This window comes from Branchiostoma floridae, chromosome 15, assembly GCF_000003815.2.
Source record: "Branchiostoma floridae strain S238N-H82 chromosome 15, Bfl_VNyyK, whole genome shotgun sequence".
NCBI classification, from domain to species: domain Eukaryota; kingdom Metazoa; phylum Chordata; class Leptocardii; order Amphioxiformes; family Branchiostomatidae; genus Branchiostoma; species Branchiostoma floridae.
Genome location: NC_049993.1, coordinates 16,514,718 through 16,538,863, shown reverse-complemented (window position 1 = coordinate 16,538,863; position 24,146 = coordinate 16,514,718). Strand labels below are relative to the sequence as shown.

Genomic DNA, 24,146 nt, shown 5'->3' with positions numbered 1-24,146 from the left:
GTGGTCCCCCATAGGTGGTGTCGGGAGGTCAGGAGACAAAGGTGAGAAACTTAAGACTGACGGTTAGGGGGAGAAGGATCGAGACTAATGTATCCTCAGTCAATGAGTCATACACAACAGGCCTAGCTGACTTGGAAACGTTTACGGTAAGGATTGTTACTCATGACAATTTCTGATGAGTGTTGCTTATGGTAGTATGTACCATTAGACAAATGTAAATGGTGCCATTGATAGGCATTCACTACAACTCTTCCAGAAGATGATGAGAGGGGGTAACAGTTAGTATGGTTTGGAACGTCTGGTTTTAACCATTCAGAAGCATTAAGGGTCTAAGGATTTAAATAACATTTGCTAGATTGGAAATTCTTTGGATGAACACCTTAACAGCTTTAATGTACAGTTTCATTAGTTCACAAGTGTGGAGTGCCTGATCCACCGTTATCTGTAATACAAGCCAAAATCAAACAAACACCAGTAACAGTATCCTCTTCTCTAAGCAGATCAAAACACTGGACTTAGAGTCTTCAGGAGCGTTGCAAATATTCCAAATGTGTGACCTGTACATACTTCGGGCGGTGATGCTCTCCACTATGAAAACTTCTTGAACTCAGACAGCCATTGGTAATACCTCAGGCAGTGACGCGCCGATAATTTTTATTCAGTGACCTGTATATAGTAACCTCCGGGCAGATGTTTGAGTGAAAGGCCGTAACATCTTATGATGGTTTTCCAAGTATCCTGGATTCTCTGAAAAGCTTTTGGGATCTTTTGACTGGTTGGTGCCAGACAAATCTAATAACATAACTACTGGAGAAATCCGAAAACCAATGTAACCATAAAAGGCCTACGTGCTTCGTCATTCCCAAACCAGGGCTCGGTCGGGCAGCTCGGGAACGAAAAGTATGATATAAAAGACGCTAAACTACACAAGACGTAAATAGAATAGGCGTGGTCATTCTTAGAGCATATTTTTACGTATACATTTCTATTTTTTGTTTCCACAAGCTGAGCCCGCTTTGAAAATGTTATCGTTATCCTATCCAGGTTTTCCTAAAGGATTATGGATACCAGAATGTGGCAAACACAGGGCGAGTCATTGGTCGAGAGTGTCAGTCCGTCGGGAAATGAAACTCTGGTGTTCAAACTCACCTGGTAAATTATTCCCCCCATTGAGACTACAATTAGACGACTTAAAGATCTTACACCCAACATCTGCTTGGAGACATATAGCTGTGACGTCATTCTAAGCCTGAAAAAAAAACGTGTTCACGTGATGATCACGTGAAATGACCTCAGCCCTTAAGGGATTTTGTTAAGCGTTTACGGACGCTTGATTTTTCTCAGAAATCCACACAGTAGCCCTCATCGTAGAAAAAAAAATAAAGCACGTACATCTCATTGACTGACATGTTACGAAACTTTGCAAAAGGAAGTTGAGATTTTTATCTTTAAAAAAATGGAAAAACACACGTATGAATACTTGAATTACCAGATCAAAGTAGACACTCCCTAAAGATTAGCAACACCTAGTGTGTTGTGTGTACATATGACAGAAACAACTCCAAAGTGCTCTTTCATTGAGAAAGTTTATGAGTAAATACAATGGGGAAAGGGGTTCCAAACAAACCGTGAAAATAGTATGTAACAACACTGCTCAATAGACATAATGCATTCCGTTTGTATTCCTTAAGAATACGTAACCCCCTCTCAACAACACACGCCCGTTTCTCGCAATCTATTATCCACTCTTCGGTGCAGCGGAACAAAAGGGGACCTTTGGCACGACAGGCGGGGTACGGATCCACGTGGACAGAAACATCGTCTGTGTTTCTTAAGTGACCTGCTTTCTTATAAAGTCTCACAATTAGTTCAGAAACTATTGCATACTGTTGAACATTTGTTGGGATAGAGATGAAAGTACTTTAATATTTTGGGCCAACTTTGTCGGTGATCGTCCTAAGATCTATCAAAGATTTAACAACGCTTCGCTTACCTACATAATCTGCTTGTAAAGACAATTCAATTACACAAAGTTTCGTTGGGTGATAGACAAAGGGTCAACAAGAAATTCGCAACGTTTGGTTAGATGCAACATTAACTGACCTATGAATTGTGCGGGGATTTCTGGAATCTTATTAATTCTCGAATGTAGACTTTGTGTTTTTACTTTACTACGCTTCATAACGGAAGACAACAGAAAGATCAGATGAAACTAGTAGCAGTCAAGGACTTAGTCTGGTAGCAACAGCGGTGGGATCTGTTAGATTCAGGGTTTGAAGTAGGTGCTGCGTCTTCTTGCACGTCACCCGGGGGTTATTAACCTGGGTGAACAGCAGCACCAGGAACAGGGTCAGAGGCCGGCAGGACTTTCATGTCACTTCTCAGGTGGAACATGCGGGAACGGAGAGGTACTTACCTGGAGTGGGCGTCACCGAATTAAGAAAACAAAGATAAGAGTCAATCAAAACAAAGGTGAAGGAAGCTTGTTTGAAGTTCTTAAAAGAATTCATCAAGAAATTTATCAAATGATCTCCAATGCTATTCTTTCTTTGTTTGTTTCATGTTTTGTTGCTTTTGGTGTTTTTCGTCGTATTTCAACTTTTGAAAATTAGATATTTGTTCCAATCCAAGGAAATCACATAGATGTATGCAGTAAGGCTTAAGCTTTATAAATCTTCCTTACTTTGGAAAATGTACGTGCCAATGTTTTGCAATCAGTGTTTGTGACATGACGTCGTAACAATTTATGGCTTTTCCAAGTCTACTTTTGCTCATTAATCAACAGTAGCGATTTTTTGGCGTAAGTCGACCTACTTCGATGACAGCCTAACAAAACAACGGCATACAGACCTGCGGAGCGTACCCCCGCTTATTTTGCGCCCTATTTCTCCCCGCGCGGGAGACAGAGAAACTTTCTCCCCGTCCTGACGCGTGTGCTCCCGGTAGTTACTCGCCCTCGCCATGGCTGACCCTGAAAATATCTTCGTGAACATGCAGCCAAAGATGGAAGGCAGTCTGCCGCTGGTTTGCATTCTGTCCGTCACACACCGACTCATGAACATTGACAATGTGTTACAGACGTGGAGAGAGGACAGGAAAAGAAAGAGAGCCATGCACAAGCCAATCCGCGCCTTCCTGATCGCCTTCGCCCTGTGCTGTTACCTGTTCACCATCTTTATCAACATCATCTCATCCAACCTCGGCTTGGAGCTAGGTGAGTAAAAACAACAATCACAAAATGGTACAAACAGAAATCACCGCAAAATGGCTTGATTACGTTGTCGCATGGTGTGGGCCACTTCATTTTGGCAGTAAACAACATCAGGGCGATGTTTAATAATTTTTTGTCGATAAGTGAACATTAATTGATCATTCCATGTGGGTATAACAATATCCACAAATCACCATTCTAAGTAAACAGCAAAAATGACCGCAAAATGGCCGGATTGCGTTGCCGCATGGGGAGGGGCCAATACACCAGGGTGGTAAACAACTTCAGGAGGGGCCGAGGGGTGTTCAATCATTTTTGATGGGGATTAGTGGAAATTAATGGGCCATTCTATCATTTATATATCAGAGACTTGTTCGTGTTTCTAGAGATCACGTGTTCCAATGCGTATTTCATAAAGCCCCTGCCACACAGTGGATGAGTTTCGGTCGTATTTGCTTATCGCCAGAAGAACGCCCGATTTTGAGTCGACGTAGGTCAAGCGTATCATTACTTATAGCCTAAAAGTCTACACTATCGTATGTAATAGAGCTTAAGGACCTGCGAACATCGGCTGATGCCGAAAATTGCGGTATGATCACGCTTTCTACTGACGTATAAATGCCGAAAATGTCATTCAGAGCTTGCTGTCAAATAAAACGATCGGTTTTAGTGCTATTTGACAGGGGCTTAATTGTAGTTTCGAGGAGATGGTCCTGGGTAAATCTTTTGTTATTATTCTTGTGCTGATAGGACTTGTTTTCAGTAAAAAATGGTGGTGGGCACAAGTTGTTTAAAGTGTAAATATCTCAATATGTTTATGTTCTCGCTCTCTTGTGCCGCCCTGGACGCCACAGAGAACTACAAGTTCTTTACTAGGAGAGCGCTCTCTAAGGATATAGATACAATCAGAGGTAGGTAACGACATAGCTCCGCCATTTGGTGACGCTTAAGCTTGTTAACATGGTGGCGGAGGTAACCAATAACTGTGGGATCGCGAGGATGCTAGTAGGTGCTAACGATAACAAACGCACTGTTTTTACTTCTCAAGCCACAGTAATAGCCACTAACGCACCTGTGGTAACACAGGTGATAACATCACAGCCCAAATGTCTCACACCTGGCACCCACTCAAATCCTTTCATCCACCGGGTTACATACTTATATATCCGCCATTTTGAAAATCAGCCTGGTTGAGAGGCCCCTCACAACTTACGTACAGGAATGCACAATTTAGACATATAATTGGGCGTTCTACTGTAGGAATTTCCCATGGACATCGCTCTGGACGCTTTTTTTTGAATAAGAAATATATGTGCATTCGTTGCATGTGTTTTCGTCGTACCGAATTTCATCACAATTCAGGTATGGCAGGACCGAGCACAACGTTTTGTTTCTTTAAGCAACTGGATACGTTTTGAAAATGATCACGCGTTTTAGACAGCATGCGCATCCACTGTATTTCTCCAGGGACAGGTATACTGATTCATTGCAGCAGTGCTGACTTAAAGGTAGAAAGTATGGTGTATGGTAGGCTAATATCTAAGCTAACTTCTAAACTACCCCACTGTTAGAGAAGAATAACAACCAAACATCGAAAGCCTAGCCCTGCTAACCTTTCATTTGGTGAAGATAGTAAAAAAGATATGCTTAGCAACACTTAGACTTATTCTATGAACAACCGAGTACTGACAGGTATATTCAAGAGACATATTTATTCCGAAAGAGGCGTTTTCCACTGATGCATGTCTTGTGTGGGTGTAAAGTAGACCTTGACTTTGTCATATATACATGGTGCTTCCGTACGAAAAGATTTTTTACTAATTCATGACGTTGTATTTTTCCTCAGATTGGTTCGCAAACTCTATCGGCAACACGACAGCGCAGTTCCAGTTTGACTTCACCCCTGCCGGGTGGGTGTTCACGCTGTGGGCAGTCATCTTCTTCTGGAACCTCATCTGGCACCTGTACGCGCTCACCACCATCTGCCGCAGGTAACAAACATGTGTCATTTATTACCTTCGTCAAAAAGATTATATTCCGTGTTTGTATGTGTCTTAGACGGTCTGTTGGTCAACAAGACAACTCAAGAACGGCTAGATCTTTAAACCGGAAATTATTAGATTTGGGACCACCTGGCGGCTTTCCACAACACTGCAGCGGAGCATTCCATTTTGATATTTCGTTTTCTGCACCACCTGCCTTTCGGTGGCAGCTAGCTTTTGCTGTTAGCAAAAAAAGGGTACAGGTTTGGGAACCATAGCTGCTTGTTTACTAGTTTGTTTGTTTGTTTGCTTGTTTAAACACGCCTCTGGCACCACAGTGTGATAGCTTATTTCTTTATCTGCTTTTGTTCATGTCACTGTTGGCAATTTACAAATCTTCCTGGAGTCTTTCGTGTGCGGAAACATTTACAACGCGTTGTAATTCATTAGTCATTCGATGTTTATTTTGAAAAAGAGACATAATAGGCTTTCAGAGGTCTTATTTCAAGTTCAAGTACACTGGGTTGTCATACGATACATGAAAGGGACACGAAAAGTGCATTACTTGGGTGAAAGGCCGTGATGCACAGGTATAGTCTCTAGTGTTAAAGTACCAACGTAACGTTAACATAAATCTTTTCAAGCTAATAGTAAATTTACCTTTTTAAAGGTTTAGTTTATAGGGTTAGAGAATTGTAATCAACTGACTGTCCATGACAATTAGCAGCTCATGCTATGACGGCATGACAATCGTTCGACCAATGAGAAAGTACCGTCAAATATTTGCATATTAATGTGTTATATTGTATGTTTTGCATTTGCATGTACGTTTTGACCGTGGTGCACAGGTCTTTGGAATCAGTCTAATCCTAAAAAGAATTTTTGAAAAAGAAAAAGAAACCTCGTCACGGACAGGATTCGAACCTGTGCGGGCAGAGCCCATTGGATTTCGAGTCCAACGCCTTAACCACTCGGCCAGGCGAGGGGCATAAAGGACTGCTTCGAGGGGGGTAAAAAAAAAAGGAAGAGAGAAAAGGGGGGAAAGAGAGGGGGAAAGAGAAGAAAGGAGAAAAGAGCTAAACTCAGTATTCAATTGCAACTTCATGGCATATTTACAGAAATGACAAACACATCTTGTGAAGTCAACTGGCACTTGTATTTATCATTTTGTTTTTATGTTGTTTACAACAAAAAAAAAGATTACCTCTCTGTGTAAATATGTAAGAGGTTGTCTTTAAGCACCATGGAGAGATATCGTCCCCTGACGTGTAACATGAAATAAGAAATATATAAAAGCTAGTGCTACAAACTGTCTCTAAATACTTTCGTCAATCATAAAGATTTAAAACAATGAGGAAACAACCCATATGAATACATGATCAACCAATCAATGCAACATTACAACTTCACAATAAAAGAGCTTTTTTCTACTTGATATGTGAGTGTGCACCAAGTAGACCCTGCACATGATTGGTTGTTGGGAAATGGTAACAATCAAATTCAATGCACATTATACAACTTTACACTAAAAAAACACCCACTTGTTACGTGGGTGTGCAGCAAGCGGACCCTGCACATGATTGGTTTTTGGGAAATGGTAACAATCAAATTCAATACACATTATACAACTTTACACTAAAAAAACACCCACTTGTTACGTGGGTGTGCAGCAAGCGGACCCTGCACATGATTGGTTTTTGGGAAATGGTAACAATCAAATTCAATACAACATTATACAACTTTACACTAAAAAAACACCCACTTGTTACGTGGGTGTGCAGCAAGCGGACCCTGCACATGATTGGTTTTTGGGAAATGGTAACAATCAAATTCAATACACATTATACAACTTTACACTAAAAAAACACCCACTTGTTACGTGAGTGTGCAGCAAGCGGACCCTGCACATGATTGGTTTTTGGGAAATGGTAACAATCAAATTCAATACACATTATACAACTTTACACTAAAAAAAGACACACTTGTTATGCTAATAAATGCTGTGGCCTGAGAATAAATCAATGCAGTTTTAGTCCTTTTTAAGGCTCTCCCTCCACTCTTCCACAGTGATACAAAGGGATGGGCAGTACCACTTTCCTTTCACTTGGGTGTGCCCCGTATCTGCACATTTTTGCTTTTGACATAATGTACAGATATACCTATATCCCCCCTCTTTGCTCTTATAACGTTTCCTGGGGGCTTCCCCCCTCGCCACCCTCTCCTGATCTTCCATGGCGGCTTTGCGTTGCCTCCAATCACGGTGTCTTGAGGACAGAAACTGAGTCTCATTTGTGCTTGAGGGCGGTGTGGACTGGGGTGGAATATAATATGGCCAGTGCATCGGAGGATACCCGTGAGGAAACTGGTATGCTGGGGTAGACCCTTGGAAATAAGGAGGTGGTGGTGAGACACGCTGATAAGCTGGATGTGAGGTACATGTAGATCCTTGGAACCAAGGTGGCGTTGGCGAGTCAACCGGTCCTTGAAGGTAAGGGATAGGCACCGCTGAGCCACGGGGCGCTGAATTCCTCGGACGCTTTGCTGACTGTCCCTGTCGGTTTTCCGGCTCATCAAACTGCATGTGCTCATGCCCATGGGCTGATTCTTCTGTGGGCAGTTGGTGGGCCTCAGCCAGTGGCTCCTCTGCAGTTGTGATGGATGCCGGGAGAGATGTTCCTTTCAGTAGAGCTTCTCGGTCAACTCTCTTTTGCCTGTCACTCATCCTGAGAGATGAAAGAATGATTGTTCCATTTAGATCACTCACTTAAAAGATTTTCATGGGGCATTCTGTTCCATGTGTTGGAAAAGATAATAGCTATACATATGAATGTAAAGTTGCAAATATTGGTAAAGCCTATAGCTATCAACAGGAACAACAGAATTTCCACAATCAGTTCAGTTCAGTCATCCATCAGGTGATATGGTCCTTAAATACCTGTTACATTACTACAATTATAAAGAAAAGGCTAGATTTAAAATCCAGTAATTACAGTAGAGAATAAAACATTTTTTTTCAAAACAAATATCATGACAATACACTAAAAAATCCCAGTGTCTTTAATATCAATCATAAGAAATGCGAAATTGTCTCACCATGCTGACACCGTCGTGTTGTTGATCACAACCAACACAATATTTGTCTTCTCCTGGACAACACGGCTATCAGCTAGGAGCTGCTGCACTATGCCATAGGTGTGCACGATACTCTGTACATGAGGAAGTCTCTTGCCAGTTGCGTCGTTTGGGCGGTTACGTGGCAGGTCGAACTTCCTCATCAACCGCAAGCAGAGACATTCGGACACCCTGTTGGTGCTGGGACACTGGGCCGCCTGACCATGTGTCATGTACAACCTAAGTGAGCAATAATGCGACACAAATGCATTTAGCAAAACATTGCATGTACTAACTATAAATGGATCTAATTTCATGCTAGCAGGAAATAGACTGTTGGTGGTGTTTTAAGTTTGCAGAAGCGCCATGTACTGTAGTAAAAAACAGTTATGGAAAAATGATGGAAATGGTTTTCAGTTTATAATGTGAATCAGCCCCCAAAAAACGCAAACATAAAAGCACCGCAAACATTTTTGCATTTGCAGTATCTGTGCGAATCTAAAAACAAGGTGAAAGATAAAGAAATGTCACATTACTTGGGTGGATTAATAAACTGTCATACAATGTTGAATATTGTATATAACCCTGTACTGATACATTGACAATGATCATGCAACTGAAACTGGAGCCCAGCATTTCATGACAGTTCCATTGCCCCGTACTACATGCTCTAGATTCTAAATTGAGTAGAATCACAATGAAAATGTGTTCAGATTACTGACCTTAAAGTAGTGCATGCAGTATGTGCTTTGTTGATGTAAAGATTTGTAGTATAAATTGTCCTTCCATGAACTAGTGTAAAATATCTTGAGCATTCTACTTTGTGCCTCGTTACAAGGGAACTGTTATTTTTATTTGATTATACAGTTGTGATGCCTATGATACATTGTGCCAAACATACCTCTCACAACCCTGTACACCTGGTGCTGCAGGGTCACGTTTTCTGGATGCTCTCCAGCCACTTCCCTGACGTACAACACCCTGCTTAGCCTTCCTCTTGTACTTTGTTGCTCCCTTGTCACAGTCAGACAGTTTGGCATACAGTGCCACGATGTTGTTTGCCTCTGCTGCTGACAGAGCTGTTGCAGAGAGGTCAAGGCACAGGAGGTAGGCTGCAAGATTATCCACAGCCTCCCATCCCGGTACACCTCGAGCATCATACTGACTTTCCTGGAAGAGAAAGAAGAAGCAAATTATAATAACAAATTCATACTTGTTGGAGTGGGTTTTTTCATGGCTATGATTGTCCCTTACTTCAAATGTTTCAATTTGGAATTTGCCTTACTTGGTCATCTTGACTTGAGGTAGATGGCTCAGGCGGTTCAAGAACATCACAACTTGAGGTAGATGACCCAGGCGGTTCGAGAACATCACAACTTGAGGTAGATGACCAAGGCGGTTCGAGAACATCACAACTTGAGGTAGATGACCCAGGCAGTCCGAGGACTTCACAACTTGAGGTAGATGTAGCAGTACCACGAGCAGCAGTTGCTCCGAGGACGACTTCAGACAAACCTGTAAATACAGTGTTTTAAAACATTAGATTAGACAAGCATACAATAAATTCTTAAAGCACTATTTGGTGAGTGTTAACAATCAATCTGTAGACCAGTATTCAAACATTATACAAAATTCTAGTGGCCCCTTTAAGTGGAGGTAAATACAGTTCTATCTGCAGCATTTTGTTTGTGACTTTTCATCTTTTTTTTAAACAAATATCTTACCTTCACTGTTTTCTGACCGTATGTGCTCCGCCAAGCACACGGTGGCGTCAACGTTGTCCTCCTCATTTGCCTCCTCCAAGTTGAGTTCCGGGAGGAGGTTGCCAACATCATCATCTCTTACTACTGATGGATTCAAATCTCCTCTACCAGACTGGGCCAGCAGATACTGAATGGCAATGAGCTCATCTGAAACACATAATCATCAATAATGTTTTAAAACCTGTTTAAAATATTTTGTAATCATACAAAATAGAATCACAGGATGCACATACCAAAAAACCTTGATGAAGGTTAGATGTAACAAGTTTGCTCAATAGAATCCAATGAAGTAAAAAGTGACCATTTGTCATCGATGAAAGGACTATATCTAGTAACTAGTAAACAGGGATCAAAATACTTTTTCTGCATACCTGCACTGGTGCAGGTAACATTGAAAATTACCTGCACCAGGCCTAGGAAAAAAAGTTGTGTTTCCTGTTTGAGTCCGGAAAAAATTAGGGTCGGTAGGTAGGGATAATCTTTTTTTCTTGTATTTCTTTTTTAGGCTGGCCAAAACTCTAGTGATACATATTGCAATACAGTTGAACAAAGTAATTGCATGATGACACTTTAGTTTTTTGCATGTTACATTTATCCTTCATTAGATAGGACAAGCAGTGCTTTAATTTGATTGGTAGTAATACATAGGATGCAGGCTGAATAAAAAATTCTAACTGGAAGCTATATGACTCCACTGCCCTCCCAAAAAAATTCTAGGGTTGGCAGGTTTTTTAGGGTAGGTAGGGAAACAGGAAACACAACATTTTTTCCTCGGCCTTACAATTGACTTGTAGGGAATTAAATCAGAGAGAGGTGTTCTTTATACAATCAAACAAACCTTACCCGTGGGCTTGCCAGGAGGACTAAACTCGGGCAGTAGCTTCTCCCCCAAAACCCCCATGCTCATGTTGTTGATGTTCGCCATGAGGCGAACATCGTAGAGTTTGGTCCTGGACGTTTCGGTGTGGTGCACAGCCTCTCTGGCCCGGTTCATGTTCCACCTGCTCCCACCTTCGAGCATATACATTTGCGTGTGTGCGGCATTTGCTCTCCAGCCTAAAACAAGAGGGGGGATTTGTTGTCTGAATGATCAATGGCAAAATATTCAGCAATATCATGATTCTGTTAATCTTATCTAGTTGGACTAGACGCATTTGAACTAAAAGACAACATTTTCAAGAAAATGCAGATGTCTCTCTCCTAGTAATTTGCCTTTAGTCAAGCTACTCACACACAGAACTAACACTAGGCTTGCCACTGAGGCAAATCACCAAAACATGAAGACAAAATGCAAATTACCCTGATGCATTGCCAAAAATGACAGAAGAAGCAACAACAAGAGCAAGAAGAAAGATGAACACACCAGCAAAAGCATAATATGCAAACATAAGACATAAGACCAGTTTCTTGTTGTAGGCCTTCAAATTGTTGTGGGTCTCTTAACTGCATTACCATAAGATATCCCCCCGTAAGTTAGGTATGTTCTCTGTTAAAAATTTTAAGTGGTACTCTACTCACCTGGGATAAAGGCGCATTGGTGCCTGTGGAATGACTCGACTGATGATGAGCCTCTTGCACACCGGAGGACCTGCAACTTCTTCCCACCTTTCTCCAGGTAGCCAGTGATGGTGTACAGGTTGACTCCCTCAGGGTCGACGATACATGGCAAGTGTTTTTGTTGCTCAGCCCAGATTTTCTTCATGCTTGTAGGACTGATCAAGCGCACACCTGAAGTATCTGTCAGTTCCCCCATCTCCTTGAGGAGTTGGTCAATCAGCTGTCGAATCTGTTCCACTGGTCGTGTGACCCTGCGGCAGTGCCTTGCCAGCTCGTTTGTTGTTATGGCTGCCGTCACCTGCTTCTCGCTGACATGCTGACCCGCGAACTCTTTCTTCAGTTCACCTCTCTTAGCCTCTCGTAGCAGCTGGTAGTCAGCTTCATCCCACACAAAGAGGCAGCTGCTCAGTTTCGAGCAAAACGTGCCATACAATGGATGATGTTCTGTCGTGAGCCCTTTCGTGAACCTTCTCAGGTAGTGGAAGATGTCGAGCTTCACATGGCATCTCCATGGTTTGAAATACGTAAGGGCTTTAGGGTCACCTGTAATGGAAAGCACAAGTTGTCAGATGACAATAAATCTAGCATAACACCAACTTGAGACAGTGTGGCTTAGATGAGCAATAAACACTACATGTAACTTTCTTGTGACTTCATTACATCATTACATTTTGAGTATCATGTGCTCCAAGAATGCAAAGAAAATCATATTTCTGCCATATAAATTTTTGTAAGTAATAAAATCATTATACAGACTAAACATTTGTGGATATCAACACTGTATCATGTATTCATTTTCTCCTCAATTTGAATATAAAAAAGAAGACCGAGCCCTGAGTAAAGCAAGTAATTATCTAATTGAATACAGACATAAAACAGAGGACACAATGTCCTTTATCTATAATGACATACTAGTACTTATATATACCTTTGTCATTGCAGCAGTGTGTGTCCACATATATCACTTCAGGGGGTGGCTCATGAGCATTGGTGTATCTCTTGACGATCCCTTGGCATACCTCCTGCAGCCCTGCCCCCTCACCCGTTGTGAGGACGGAGTTGAGGACCTCTCCGGCCTCATTGGATATGTTGGTCATCCATGAGGCCGAAGAGGCCACGTCACCTGCCAGCTTCTTTGTCACCTGAAAAACATTATACAAGGAAGATGAAAAAATGAATACATGCACTTGGAATATGACCTTCCCCATAATTTCTCACAACATAGGATTAGTGTATCAGATTCATTGTTGAGGGACCACAGTACAGATACCTAATATGATACTAACCAATAGCTCACAATACTTACAATAATTGAAAGTATCATAATACAATCTCTCAGTCCGTTAACATAAAAATCTGTGCCCAGTGCTATAATCTATACAATGTTGTGCATGCTGACCCTGATGACCTCTCACAATAACCTAAGTTCTAAGATAATTATATATTGAGTCATGTAGATGTTAAACAGTACTATGTAATCATTTTCAATATTGTAACCTTTCTTTTTGTCAACTGGATCAGGTCTTTTTTAAGAACCTGTGCTTTTTGGTCAGTCCTGGGTTTACAATCTTGCCACGGTAAAGCAAAGCAAGCAAAACAATGGATAAAAACAAAACACAAACCTTTTTGGTTGAGTCCATCTTAAGCACTCTTCCATATGTGCTGGTGATGATGGCCTTCATCTCATCCTCGTGTCCAAGAATTTCGTTTGTGTGGACGGCCTCAAACCATTGGGCTAGAGGAAGAGGGCGGTATGCAGGTGGTGCTTGGTATAGACATGTTAGTCCTGTCAGTTGGGTGCCTTTCTTGTGAAGTTCACAGTCAGAGAGATAATGCATGCACTTCTTTCCCCACGCCTCGCTGTGAATCTCTTCAAGTGCTTGTTGAGTCAGACTGGAACTGTTCCCCTGCGTGCGTGGCTTCATGAGCGTGACACATCTCTTGTCCAGAGCTGCGTACTTTGTCAGCACAGCAGGAAACGTACTTCTATGGTATGCGTCGAGTTGATTGAGGATATCTGTGCTCCAGGGGCAATATGGAACCTTGCATTTGTTGCACCTCGGGTAATCCAAGCTCACAAGGTAGTATCTTGAGTCAATGTCTACAACTTCACGTGCCCTTGTGTATATCCCACTATGAGACAGCTGTAGTTTACACTTGGGACAGTTGAGTGGTATTTTCCACATCCGCATCGGTGCCCACAAGAACATCCTCTGCCGGAAGTACTGGTTAGGATCTGGTGGGACACCCATTGGCACTTGGGGACTTGGAGGATGATACCAATTTTGGTTGGGCAGATTCTCCCGTAGCTTTCCGTTGTGGTCATATAGACACTGTGCAATCCATGCCTGATCAGCAGGGGAGATGTTATTTCTGAGCTTTTTGGGCAAAAAAGTCTCCCACTGTGTCTGCATTGTAGGAAGCCTGCTTCCCTCTGTACTTGACTTTGACTGACGATTTGTCTCTGAGGGTGTGGTTGTGTCAAGGGTGGACCTTGATGTCAGCTGTGATCCTTGTGTGCTATTCTGCTCTGTCTTGTCAGCGGTGACTGTGGTTTTGTCAGAGGTAGATGTTGTTACCTGCACTGTCGGAAACCTGCTTCCCTCTGTACTTGACTTTGACTGACGATTTGTCTCTGAGGGTGTGGTTGTGTGAAGGGTGGACCTTGATGTCAGCTGTGATCCTTGTGTGCTATTCTGCTCTGTCTTGTCAGCGGTGACTGTGGTTTTGTCGGAGCTCGAGGTAGAAGTTGTTACTTGCACTGTCGGAAACCTGCTTCCCTCTGTACTTGACTTTGACTGACGATTTGTCTCTGAGGGTGTGGTTGTGTCAAGGGTGGACCTTGATATCAGCTGTGATCCTTGTGTGCTATTCTGCACTGTCTTGTCAGCGGTGACTGTGGTTTTGTCAGAGGTAGATGTTGTTACCTGCACTGTCGGAAGCTGTTTTCTTTGCGCCATTGTTAGAACAGTTGTAGATTTCCTTTTTGTGGGTTTAGTGGTGGTGACCATACTTCCAGTCTTTGAGGAGACTGTATCAGGAGCAGTTTCTGTCATTGCTGACTGACTTGAAGTCCCAAGAGTTTTCGAACGATCCGTTGTTGTTTCCAATGTGCTTGTTGATGGAGCTGTGACAACGGTTAAAGTTTGAGGTGTTGCAGGTGATTGTGTTGTTACTGATGAAGATGCAGGTGTCCGTTTTGCTGAGGAAACGGCTGTGGATGTCTGTGAAGAGGACAAAATGAAGTAGTAGTCATGAGTTTCTTTGTCATGTCTGTTAAATTGTAAGTTCAGACCCCACACATATGCTGTACCATCTATAACGTTATATATGCATGGCCTCTTACTTGGCCACTGTACTATTACAATGGTTTGAACTTTGAATAAAACTACTCAGCATCTCCACTACTCTGAGATGATTCGTATCATTTCAATGAAGTTGTTGAAGGGAGGATAAATACAAAAGATAATACACACACACACACACACACATACACACACACACAAATGCACGCACACAAACACACATGCATGCACACAAACACAGACACACACACAAACACACTAACTCACTCACACACTCACTCACGCTACCAATAAGAATATATTCACACAGTCACACTGTTTAACAAACACTCACTCACTCACTCACTCACTCACTCACTCACTCACTTGCACATGTATATGTCACAGTAGATCTAGAGATGTCGATCCAGTAGAATCGTCGACTATCCTAGGAGAGATCAGTTGTTATTGTTCTAAGGAGTCCAGTTCTTCCAAAGCCGTGAACTGACATATTGTTTGATCGCCTGTAGGTGCCTTTCACATACCATAAGATTTTTGCCACTACTGTATCAGAAATTACTTTATCAGAAAACATACTTACATGACATTTACCATGAAAGTGATGCTATATACTATAGTCTACCTTGAGTAAAGTTGAAGAAGTGACATATAAACACTTGGTACTTAGGAAAGCTGCTAAGAGTAAATTGTTACATTCACACACACACACACACACACACACACACACTCCCTCACTCACTCATTCATTCACTCATTCATAATCATTCACACTCACTCACTCACTCTGACTCGCTCACTCACTCATTCATTCATTCATTCACTCACTCACTCACTCACTCACTCACTCACTCACTCACTCACTCACTCACTCACTGGTAGTAACTAATAAATTTGTTTATTATACATCCTTTCTGGGATCATCTGGTGCTAAGATAAATTTGTGAATGGCTGCTGACAAATATCTGGCCAGACAGATGCAAATACATAATTTCCAATTCTAATTCTCACAAACTTCAGTTCCTCAATTCACTATCCATGAACATTATAGAAGGCTTGAAAGCTACATACAGCAGTTTCAATTGATGATAACTAAATATTTGACGTACCTTTGCAGATGATACCCACATGAACACTGCAATGCCCTCCCCAAAACATCAGTTTTCTTGAGCCAACCGAGGTCGAACTTGGGGCAACTTCTTATCTTGTCCAACACCGCCCTCCACCGCTGGTTCTTCGGACCTGCCCCGGTGGAGAATTTATGTTTGCCCATGGCAAACTGCCCCATAACATGATGCCAATACTCATCGCTTTTTCCTTTCTTGGGCATGATGACTTTGTTTTGCGCCACTGCCCGCGCGTGCACGTCTTCTGTCTGATTCTAACTGTAAAAGTGTCGTGTTTTCGCTTTCCCCCCTCGCTACGGAATCTGATTGGTCGGTTATCCCCCTTTCTCCCCCTGCCCATTGGTCGGATTTTCGTCGGATTGTTAGGACTTTGTTAGGACTTTGTTAGGAATTGGTTAGGACTTTGTTAGGAATTGTTAGGAATTGTTAGGAATTGGCCTGGAGTAAGGTCGGAAATGGGTCGGATATGTTCGGACTTGTTAGGACTTCGGGGGCAGTCCAGCCGGCGGGAGGTACGGCCACCGTGACTGCTTGTTTTATTACATGTGCTAATGGCTGAAGACGACATTTTATTGTTCTTATTCAATTTCTACAAACTTTAAGACAATCAAAACTTTATCAAAGTAAACAATCTACCATCAGGTATTATTTGTCCATATCCACAGATCTTAAACCAGCAGTTATAGCAAGTAGTTATGATATTATAGCCGAAATAGAGTTACAGAACTAGATGTACATTTGTAATGCCGATCAATTATAACGATTAGTTTGAACAACAACAACGGGGAAATCAGAAGAAAATCATGACAGATAATCATGTTTTGCTCCTGTCCAAAATACATTGTGTATATGAATAAATGGTAAGTTATGAGGCTTTAAACTTTCGGACAAATGACAAGTCCAAAAAGAATCTAGGCAAATATGCCTATTGGTGTGTCCAGCATAAAAAAAATTAACGAAAAAGAGCTATGGAAATTTTCCTTGTACAAACTAGGCTCCTGCAAATGTCCATACTGTTGTACATATATTCTGTTTTACTTGTCACAACCAGTGGACGACTAGCTCTTCGGTGAGATATACTGGTTCAAGATCTGTTTCTACTTTATGAATCTTTATACATATGTTCATGTGAAAATCGAAATGTTATATGTCCCACATTTGTTTTGCTGCAGGTACAAGCATGAGTACGTGTACGTGTTCCCTAACGCCCTCCCCACGCCCTTCTGGGTGGCCTGGATCATCAACCTGGGGCTGAACATCGGCTGGCAGTTCCTGTACGACGGGCGGCACATGATCCCTGCCGCGGTGTTCATGGCGCTCATCGTCATCTCCCTCATCGTCTGCCTGGCAACCACGTACTTCCGCACCTGTAGGGACGGCGCCTGGATGAAGGACAACATGCCGGTACGTGCGTCAGGTTCTGGCGATAGTTATCGTTAATGATCGTTAATCAGGAAGTTGTTTCAGGATAGTCCAGTAGTCGGGCCTGGATGAAGGACAACATGCCGGTACGTGCGTCAGGTTCTGGCGATAGTTATCGTTAATCATGATAGTCCAGTAGCCCAGAGCATCAAAGCACCGAGATTTGGCATGGATGAAGGACAATGTGCTGGTACGTACATCTGTACGTGTACTGTTAGGTTTGGGGATAATTATCGTTAATCATGATAGTCCAGTAGCCCAGACTACCGAGATTTGGCGAGGATGAATGACAATATGACAAGATTCTGTAAGGAATGGCCATAGTCATCATGAAGGCAACATGCCCGTACAAAAAGCTAGCAATAAAACAGTTAAAACAGTTATCCGTAACATCTATTGAGACATGCCAGATTACGATGAGTCCGACTACCTGGCATCAATGACAGCTGGCATTCTTTATAAATCGCGGTTTTTCTAGTTGGTTTTCTGAAGGCCTTATGCGTGTATTAAGAATCAAAGACAGCCAGTTGCCATTGAGGCAATAATGTCGGCACATCTGCATGATTTCCACCAAGTTACTGGAGCGTATCTTCTTCACTCAGGTCTTGTATAACTGTGTTTTTATAGGCTTGTGTAACTGTCCTTTTATGTAGGGCGACCTGTACGCAGTCCGGCTCCTGTGTCATAACGGCCTGGGGATCTACATCACCTTCACCACCGTGCTGTTCTTCCTCAACCTCGGCATCTGCCTGGTCTACTGGGGATCAAAACTCAATCAGGTAAGCAACCGGCAGAGGAATTAGTACAGAAATTCTACCGCTGTTCTGAACTTGGTAAAACCTAAGGAGTCAGAAACTGAATTTGATCTTCAATTTGTAAAGACCTACTAAGTATCATTATAGTACGTCTATTACTTCTTCATTTATGCTGTTCAAAACAAACAAACCTTAAATATCCTCCAGTTATGATGTTCAAAACAAACCGTCATCGTCATGTGAGTGTCAAAACGTCATTTCTGATTATCCTAATGTCTTTGTCGTGTCGTAAGGTTTCTTGTCTAGAGATCTGTTTTCCGGGCTAGATTTTCAAAAAGTTTTAAATGCCATAATGATCATGACTTCGGTCGTAGGTACCACCCCGATGTGTTTGTCGCAGGTTGACGTGTCTGCAAATCTGTTCTCTGGGCCAGCTGTTCAAAAGTTTTAATGATTGATGTTTTAAGATGACTTTTGTCAACCCTCCAACATGGTTGACGTTACATGACGTCACAGTCACGTGAGTGTCAAAACACGGTTCCTGACCACCCAATGCCTTTGCCACAGGTTGACGTGACTACATATCTGTCCTCTCGGCTAGCTTTTCAAACGTTTTAATGATTATGACTTCAATCAACCCTCCAACATGGTTGACGTTCCATGACGTCACAGTCACGTGAGTGTCTTTTCCGCAGGTTGACGTGACCACGGGCCTGTTCTCCGGCCTGGCGTTCCTGATGCTGGTGTGGTTCGTGCTGGAGAACTTCACGCCGCTGGAGCCGTACTGCCGCTACACCATCACCATCTGGCCCACGCTCATCGTGGTGCTCACCGCCATCTTCATCCACTACCCCAAGCTGTCAGATGGCACTGTGAGTAGTCTGTGTAAGGCCTAGGTCCCAATTCCCAACCCGGGGCCTGGCCTTGTAGCTTTCGGAAACGAAAAATATGATAAGAAAAGCAACAAAACACACAAAACCTCAAAAGGAATAGTCAATAGCATAATCTGTATATATTCTTTGGTAAACAGTTTCATTTTTCGTTTCCGCAAACATCCCGATCGGGCCTCGTTTCGGAAATGGGACCTAAGCCTAACAACAAACCCTGCCCGTCTGGGCTGTAACTGGTCCCACAAAGTTGGATGTTTGGTGGCAAGCTATAAGCGAGATTTAATCAGGCTATCGCTGTAAGCCGCTTTCAATACTTTAATACGTGTGCTTCCAATAACCGTTAGACGGACAGTTTTGTTGAGTAAATACAAGCAGCGATTTTTGAGCAACTCACATCTGGGTGACCCTACTATATTGGATAAGTGTGGTGGGTTCTTTAACATACCCAAGGTCTAGATCTGCTCAATCACGAGGCCTATGACTAAAGGTCCTGTCCAAGAGGACTTGAAGTCTATTATTAACAGCAGGTTCACAACTGAGAGTAACGGGTAACATTACTGACTCTCTCATTACTATAAAATATAACCTTCACACGGCCTTCCTAAGAGGTTATGGGTAGTAGAATTCGGCTAAAATAGAGTAACCATTTGCAGTCAGCTTGTGAGGAAATGAAACCCTATGGTGGCCAAACTCCTCTAGTAAATTCTTCTCCCTATAGCCAGCATAGTTAGTCTGGTAGATTGTTCTAAACATCACCAAATGAATGTTTTTTCCAGATCCCTGGTCACTTCTGGAACAAGGACGACCGTAACGACATCTATAACGCCGTGCTGCTGGGGTTGGCCTGTCTGTTCTGTCTGCTGCGCTTCATCATCGTCCTGGTCAACCATCGCAGGAAGCCTATCGACTACGGGTAAGTAATTTATATTACAGGCCCTGTTATACTTGTCGACCATGGCCTCTCGATCTTCGCTATATCCAGAACATAGTTGGGAGTGAGTCTGTGGTTGGAAGCAGAGCGGCGTGGCCGCCTGCTTAACTTTAAAAATCGTGAATTTGTAAAATCAAAGTGAGGAAAGTCATGCTCTGCTTGGACGCGAGAGGAGGAGCCAATTGGAGCTAGAATAGAAGAATTCCAACTTATAGCCTACCTTGGCCCCAGTTGGGCCATGGGACATGCGGTTGGTAGAAAGTCGTGATGAGAATGTGTCGACTAGGACGCGGACACATTCGTCATTTTTCTCTTGTCATAGAACGTTTAACGAGGCAAGGACAGAACTATTTGGTTCATAAGTGAGGTCTACATGTACAGTCAGCATTGCCGATGGTGATTACCTCACAATAAGCCACAAAATTAAAGGATTTGTGACAACGTTTTCGGTTAGACTTTTTCTCGTCTACGACTTACCAATATGATGTGTGACCGGGCACTTATGTCTTATCCTACAAAATTCCTCCCTGTAACTGTAACGCCAGACGTGCAATGATTTATCTATATATATAAAGGGTTTTGTTCATCGGCACCAGACCTTATACGACGAGAGTATTATGTAACATTTGAGCCATCGAGCTACAATTTGATCTTCCACATTGGCAGCAGGCAACAACTTCCCAAAATTCCGACCTTAAGCTTATTCATGATGACTTTTCAGACTTCTCGTTGAAGAGGTTCAGACTTACTACTTAAAGTTGTTCACCTTCAAACCTCAGGACATTTCAACAAAGTACCAACCCTTTCTTCGTAGACCAGGTAGAAGTTCTTGATCTTTCTATTTTTGGCATGTTCCAAAGCCTTCACAAAACCACTTAGCTCCCACTCTCGAACCCAAACGGCGCAGCGGACTACAGAAGTCCTTTGTGTGCAGGTAGGAAAGACGGTGGAGAGACTCTTCAACCCTCTGGTCTTTTGTTCCAAACGTTCCCCATCATCAAAGGTCGACTACAGGTCAACGGTGATGACGCACAGTACATGCGCACTGAGAATGCAAAGCCAATGTGTTTAAGTTAGGCCATATAAAATCTTGCCGTTCCTCTTTGTTTTACAACTCAAGAAGTAAATCTGTCCTTTCAGTAATCTACATTATAGATGGCCGTGTTTAGATTTAAGATATCATTATGCTTGTACATGTATAAAACTGGTAAGAGAAAGAAAAAAAAAACTGGAGTCAGTCCAGATCCTCAGCAATCTTCTTCTTCTTTCGTGTTGATGTCACCAGATGATGATGATGATGATGATGTTTACACGGTAATTTATCATTGGCAAGTTGTTCATTTTCGATTTCTTGGCTTTTTGCAGCTACACAGATGATCTGTTGATTTTTTTTCAAATCATCCTTAAAGCTGTCGCTTTTATGCAGTGGTGATAAAAGACCTAATTGTTTAACGGTTTTTCATATTTTTCCAGAATGTACTGATCACCAGGATTGATCCCAACTGATTCCAACCGAATGATGACGCGGGATGATTGACACGAATCACAAGATCACGGCGGAGATTATGAGATTGATTGTTCTTAATCGAAATATGTTAATTGGTCAAAATGCAGTAATTGAACGTTGGATGATAGTTATATAATGGATGAAACCATGACAATAAAAAAATCATCAAAGAACATGATTAGCATATGAAATTGCAATGAATGATTTACGATAATTGTAAGTGTCCTTTGGAAGTGCAGTCAAACCTAACCTCGGGACTTGGTAATATGGATACAGAAAATGGATACAGTAAATCGATTAGTTCCCAAGAAAATGGATGGTGGTCCCTGCAAACCAGGTTGTTGATGCTTTGATGAATGGAAAAAATAATCAAATGAACCACCAAAAAGTGACCACAACGGCCAGAGGTGGTCCTTATGCAGAGATATTTACTAGAACAGGTTTGACTGTACTGCATATTACCGAATCAGATGAGGTATTGAAGACATTGTATAACCTCAGCTGTATGGCAAACTTGTGCCATGGGACGGTACTTAAAATTTCCCCATTTTTACTAGAAGTTTTCTTTTCCAACATCTCTAGCACGGACGACCGGTACCCTGATGATCAAGAGGAATTTGCAATGGTGAACACCAAGCGGTTTGAAAGGCAGAGATTCAGCAGGGTTGCATAATTAGGGTCTGGGCTTATGAGGTTTGGCTTATTAAGAATCCCAAAATATTGGTGATAAAATCACTCGTTTTAGTGGAGTCCTCTTACAATGTTTACAAGTATGGGAATGATACAACGTGTAGTTACCAAAATACTAGTACATCCTACTATGGCAATCAACAAGCTTATGACTAAAATTGGAATTGTATACGTATGACCTATACCATGTAAATTGAATATGTTCCAGGAAGTAGAAGTATGATTAGAAAGACAGCAAGACACATAAAAATGACAAAATTATGGATAGAACATACTTATATTACTAGGTATATAGTTATGAAAAGGCAGAGGCTGGTGTTTTAGTGATCCTTTCAAAATGTGTGTAGTTAGACTGAGGCAAATCATTGTAGATTCCAAAAAAATGAAGAGGGCCAACCCCTATGGTTTGTAAAGATAATTTATAAATCTTACATTAGGTTGATGGTGAGCTGTGTGTGAGTTGGTGGATGAAAAGGTAAAGTGCAACATCTGACCCCAACAATGTGGAAACAGTTGTTTGAAGGCCAGATTGTGTATTATATTGTATCTAATGCAGTTATGTAGCTGTAAGTTACCAATATTGACAGTTTGGCAGAGAGTAGATAAGGTAAATAATATAGAATACATTGTTTTGAATGATGATCATATTTGTCTGAAGTAGAAAATGCCATACGGATTGGTGTATAACGTTACATTTATAATTATGGTGTTTGTCACCTTTGTATATTTCTCCATTATTGTACCACGTTAATTTAAGATATCACCTTAATTTCTTTACCAATTATACTCAACTTAAGCATTATGGTGGCCTTTAAAAGGTTAAAACGCTATATTTGGTATTTATAAATAAATTTTGCTATGCTAGGGTTTAGTTTCTACCAGAGTATACTTTTGTATCATCATTAGAAACTGTATATATTTATATATTGCTAATGCTCATATATAGTGCAGTAATTCACCTAATGTACTTACACATGGACTATTCCATCTAAAACTTTCATGGGCTCATGGGATGTGAAGATGACAAATTACCTGAGAAATCATTGTTACAGATAGAGAAATGTTTGCAACCACCCCCATTGAACCTTTTGAATGGCATAACCCTGTGAGATGTACATTAAATGACAAAACAAAATTCGTTCTGCATTCGCAGTGCTTTTAAATAAGAGAATTTTGTATTTATAGATGCTGCTTCTTGCTATTCTTATCTTAGTTTTGTGCCATGACATAAGCATGCAACGTATAATATGATAAGTGTAATCTTTTATATTGCCTGCTTTGTTTTGTCCTGAATCAATAAAGATCCAGAAGGAAACATCTGGTGTAGAAGTGGTCAAACTTGTGTGTGTGTGTGTGGAGTAAAGTGTAAAATTTAGTTAAAAAAGCTTACAATCATGTAGCTCCCCTTACCATGGCATCATCACCTACTACATGTGCATAAGGCCTAGGAAAAAAAAATGTTGTGTTTCCTGTTTCCCTACCTTCCCTAGAAAAACCTGCCGACCCTAGACTTTTTTTTGGGTGGGCAGTAGAGTCACATAGCTTCCAGTTAGAATTTTTATTCAGCCTGCTTGCTAGTGAAGTAAAAACAGTCTGCTTGTCCTATCTATTGTGCACAAAATCAAAGTTTGACATCGAAAGACAAGTGTCCTCATGCATTTCAGTTTCCTTTGTTCAACTGTATTGTAATATGTATCACTAGATTTTTGGCTAGCCTAAAAAAAATGACAAAAAAAAAAAAAGATATCCCCTACCTACCGACCCTAATTTTTTCAGGACTGAAACAGGAAACACAACATTTTTTTTCCTAGGCCTAACGAATACACTCATGTATACGTAGATGAATGTTAGACATCCAGGTAGTATTGTAGGATCATACACCAAATACCAGTTACTCA

General features: G+C 41.7%; 1 protein-coding gene and 1 non-coding gene across 2 annotated transcripts; one reads left to right on the top strand and one right to left on the bottom strand.

The window, feature by feature from the left end:
- The first annotated feature begins 26 nt into the window (after positions 1-26).
- On the top strand, positions 27-23,563 carry LOC118431950. The gene is made up of 9 exons (XM_035843399.1): positions 27-146; positions 3,079-3,214; positions 4,066-4,122; positions 5,058-5,202; positions 17,226-17,457; positions 18,129-18,254; positions 18,926-19,102; positions 19,897-20,033; positions 22,141-23,563. The coding sequence occupies exons 2-9, from the start codon at positions 3,112-3,114 to the stop codon at positions 22,229-22,231; spliced, it is 1,068 nt and encodes a 355-aa protein (XP_035699292.1). The 5' UTR covers positions 27-146; positions 3,079-3,111; the 3' UTR covers positions 22,232-23,563.
- Positions 6,093-6,178, bottom strand: Trnas-cga. Its single transcript has one exon. It is a non-coding gene; the product is annotated as a tRNA-Ser (tRNA).
- Positions 23,564-24,146: the final 583 nt, after the last annotated feature.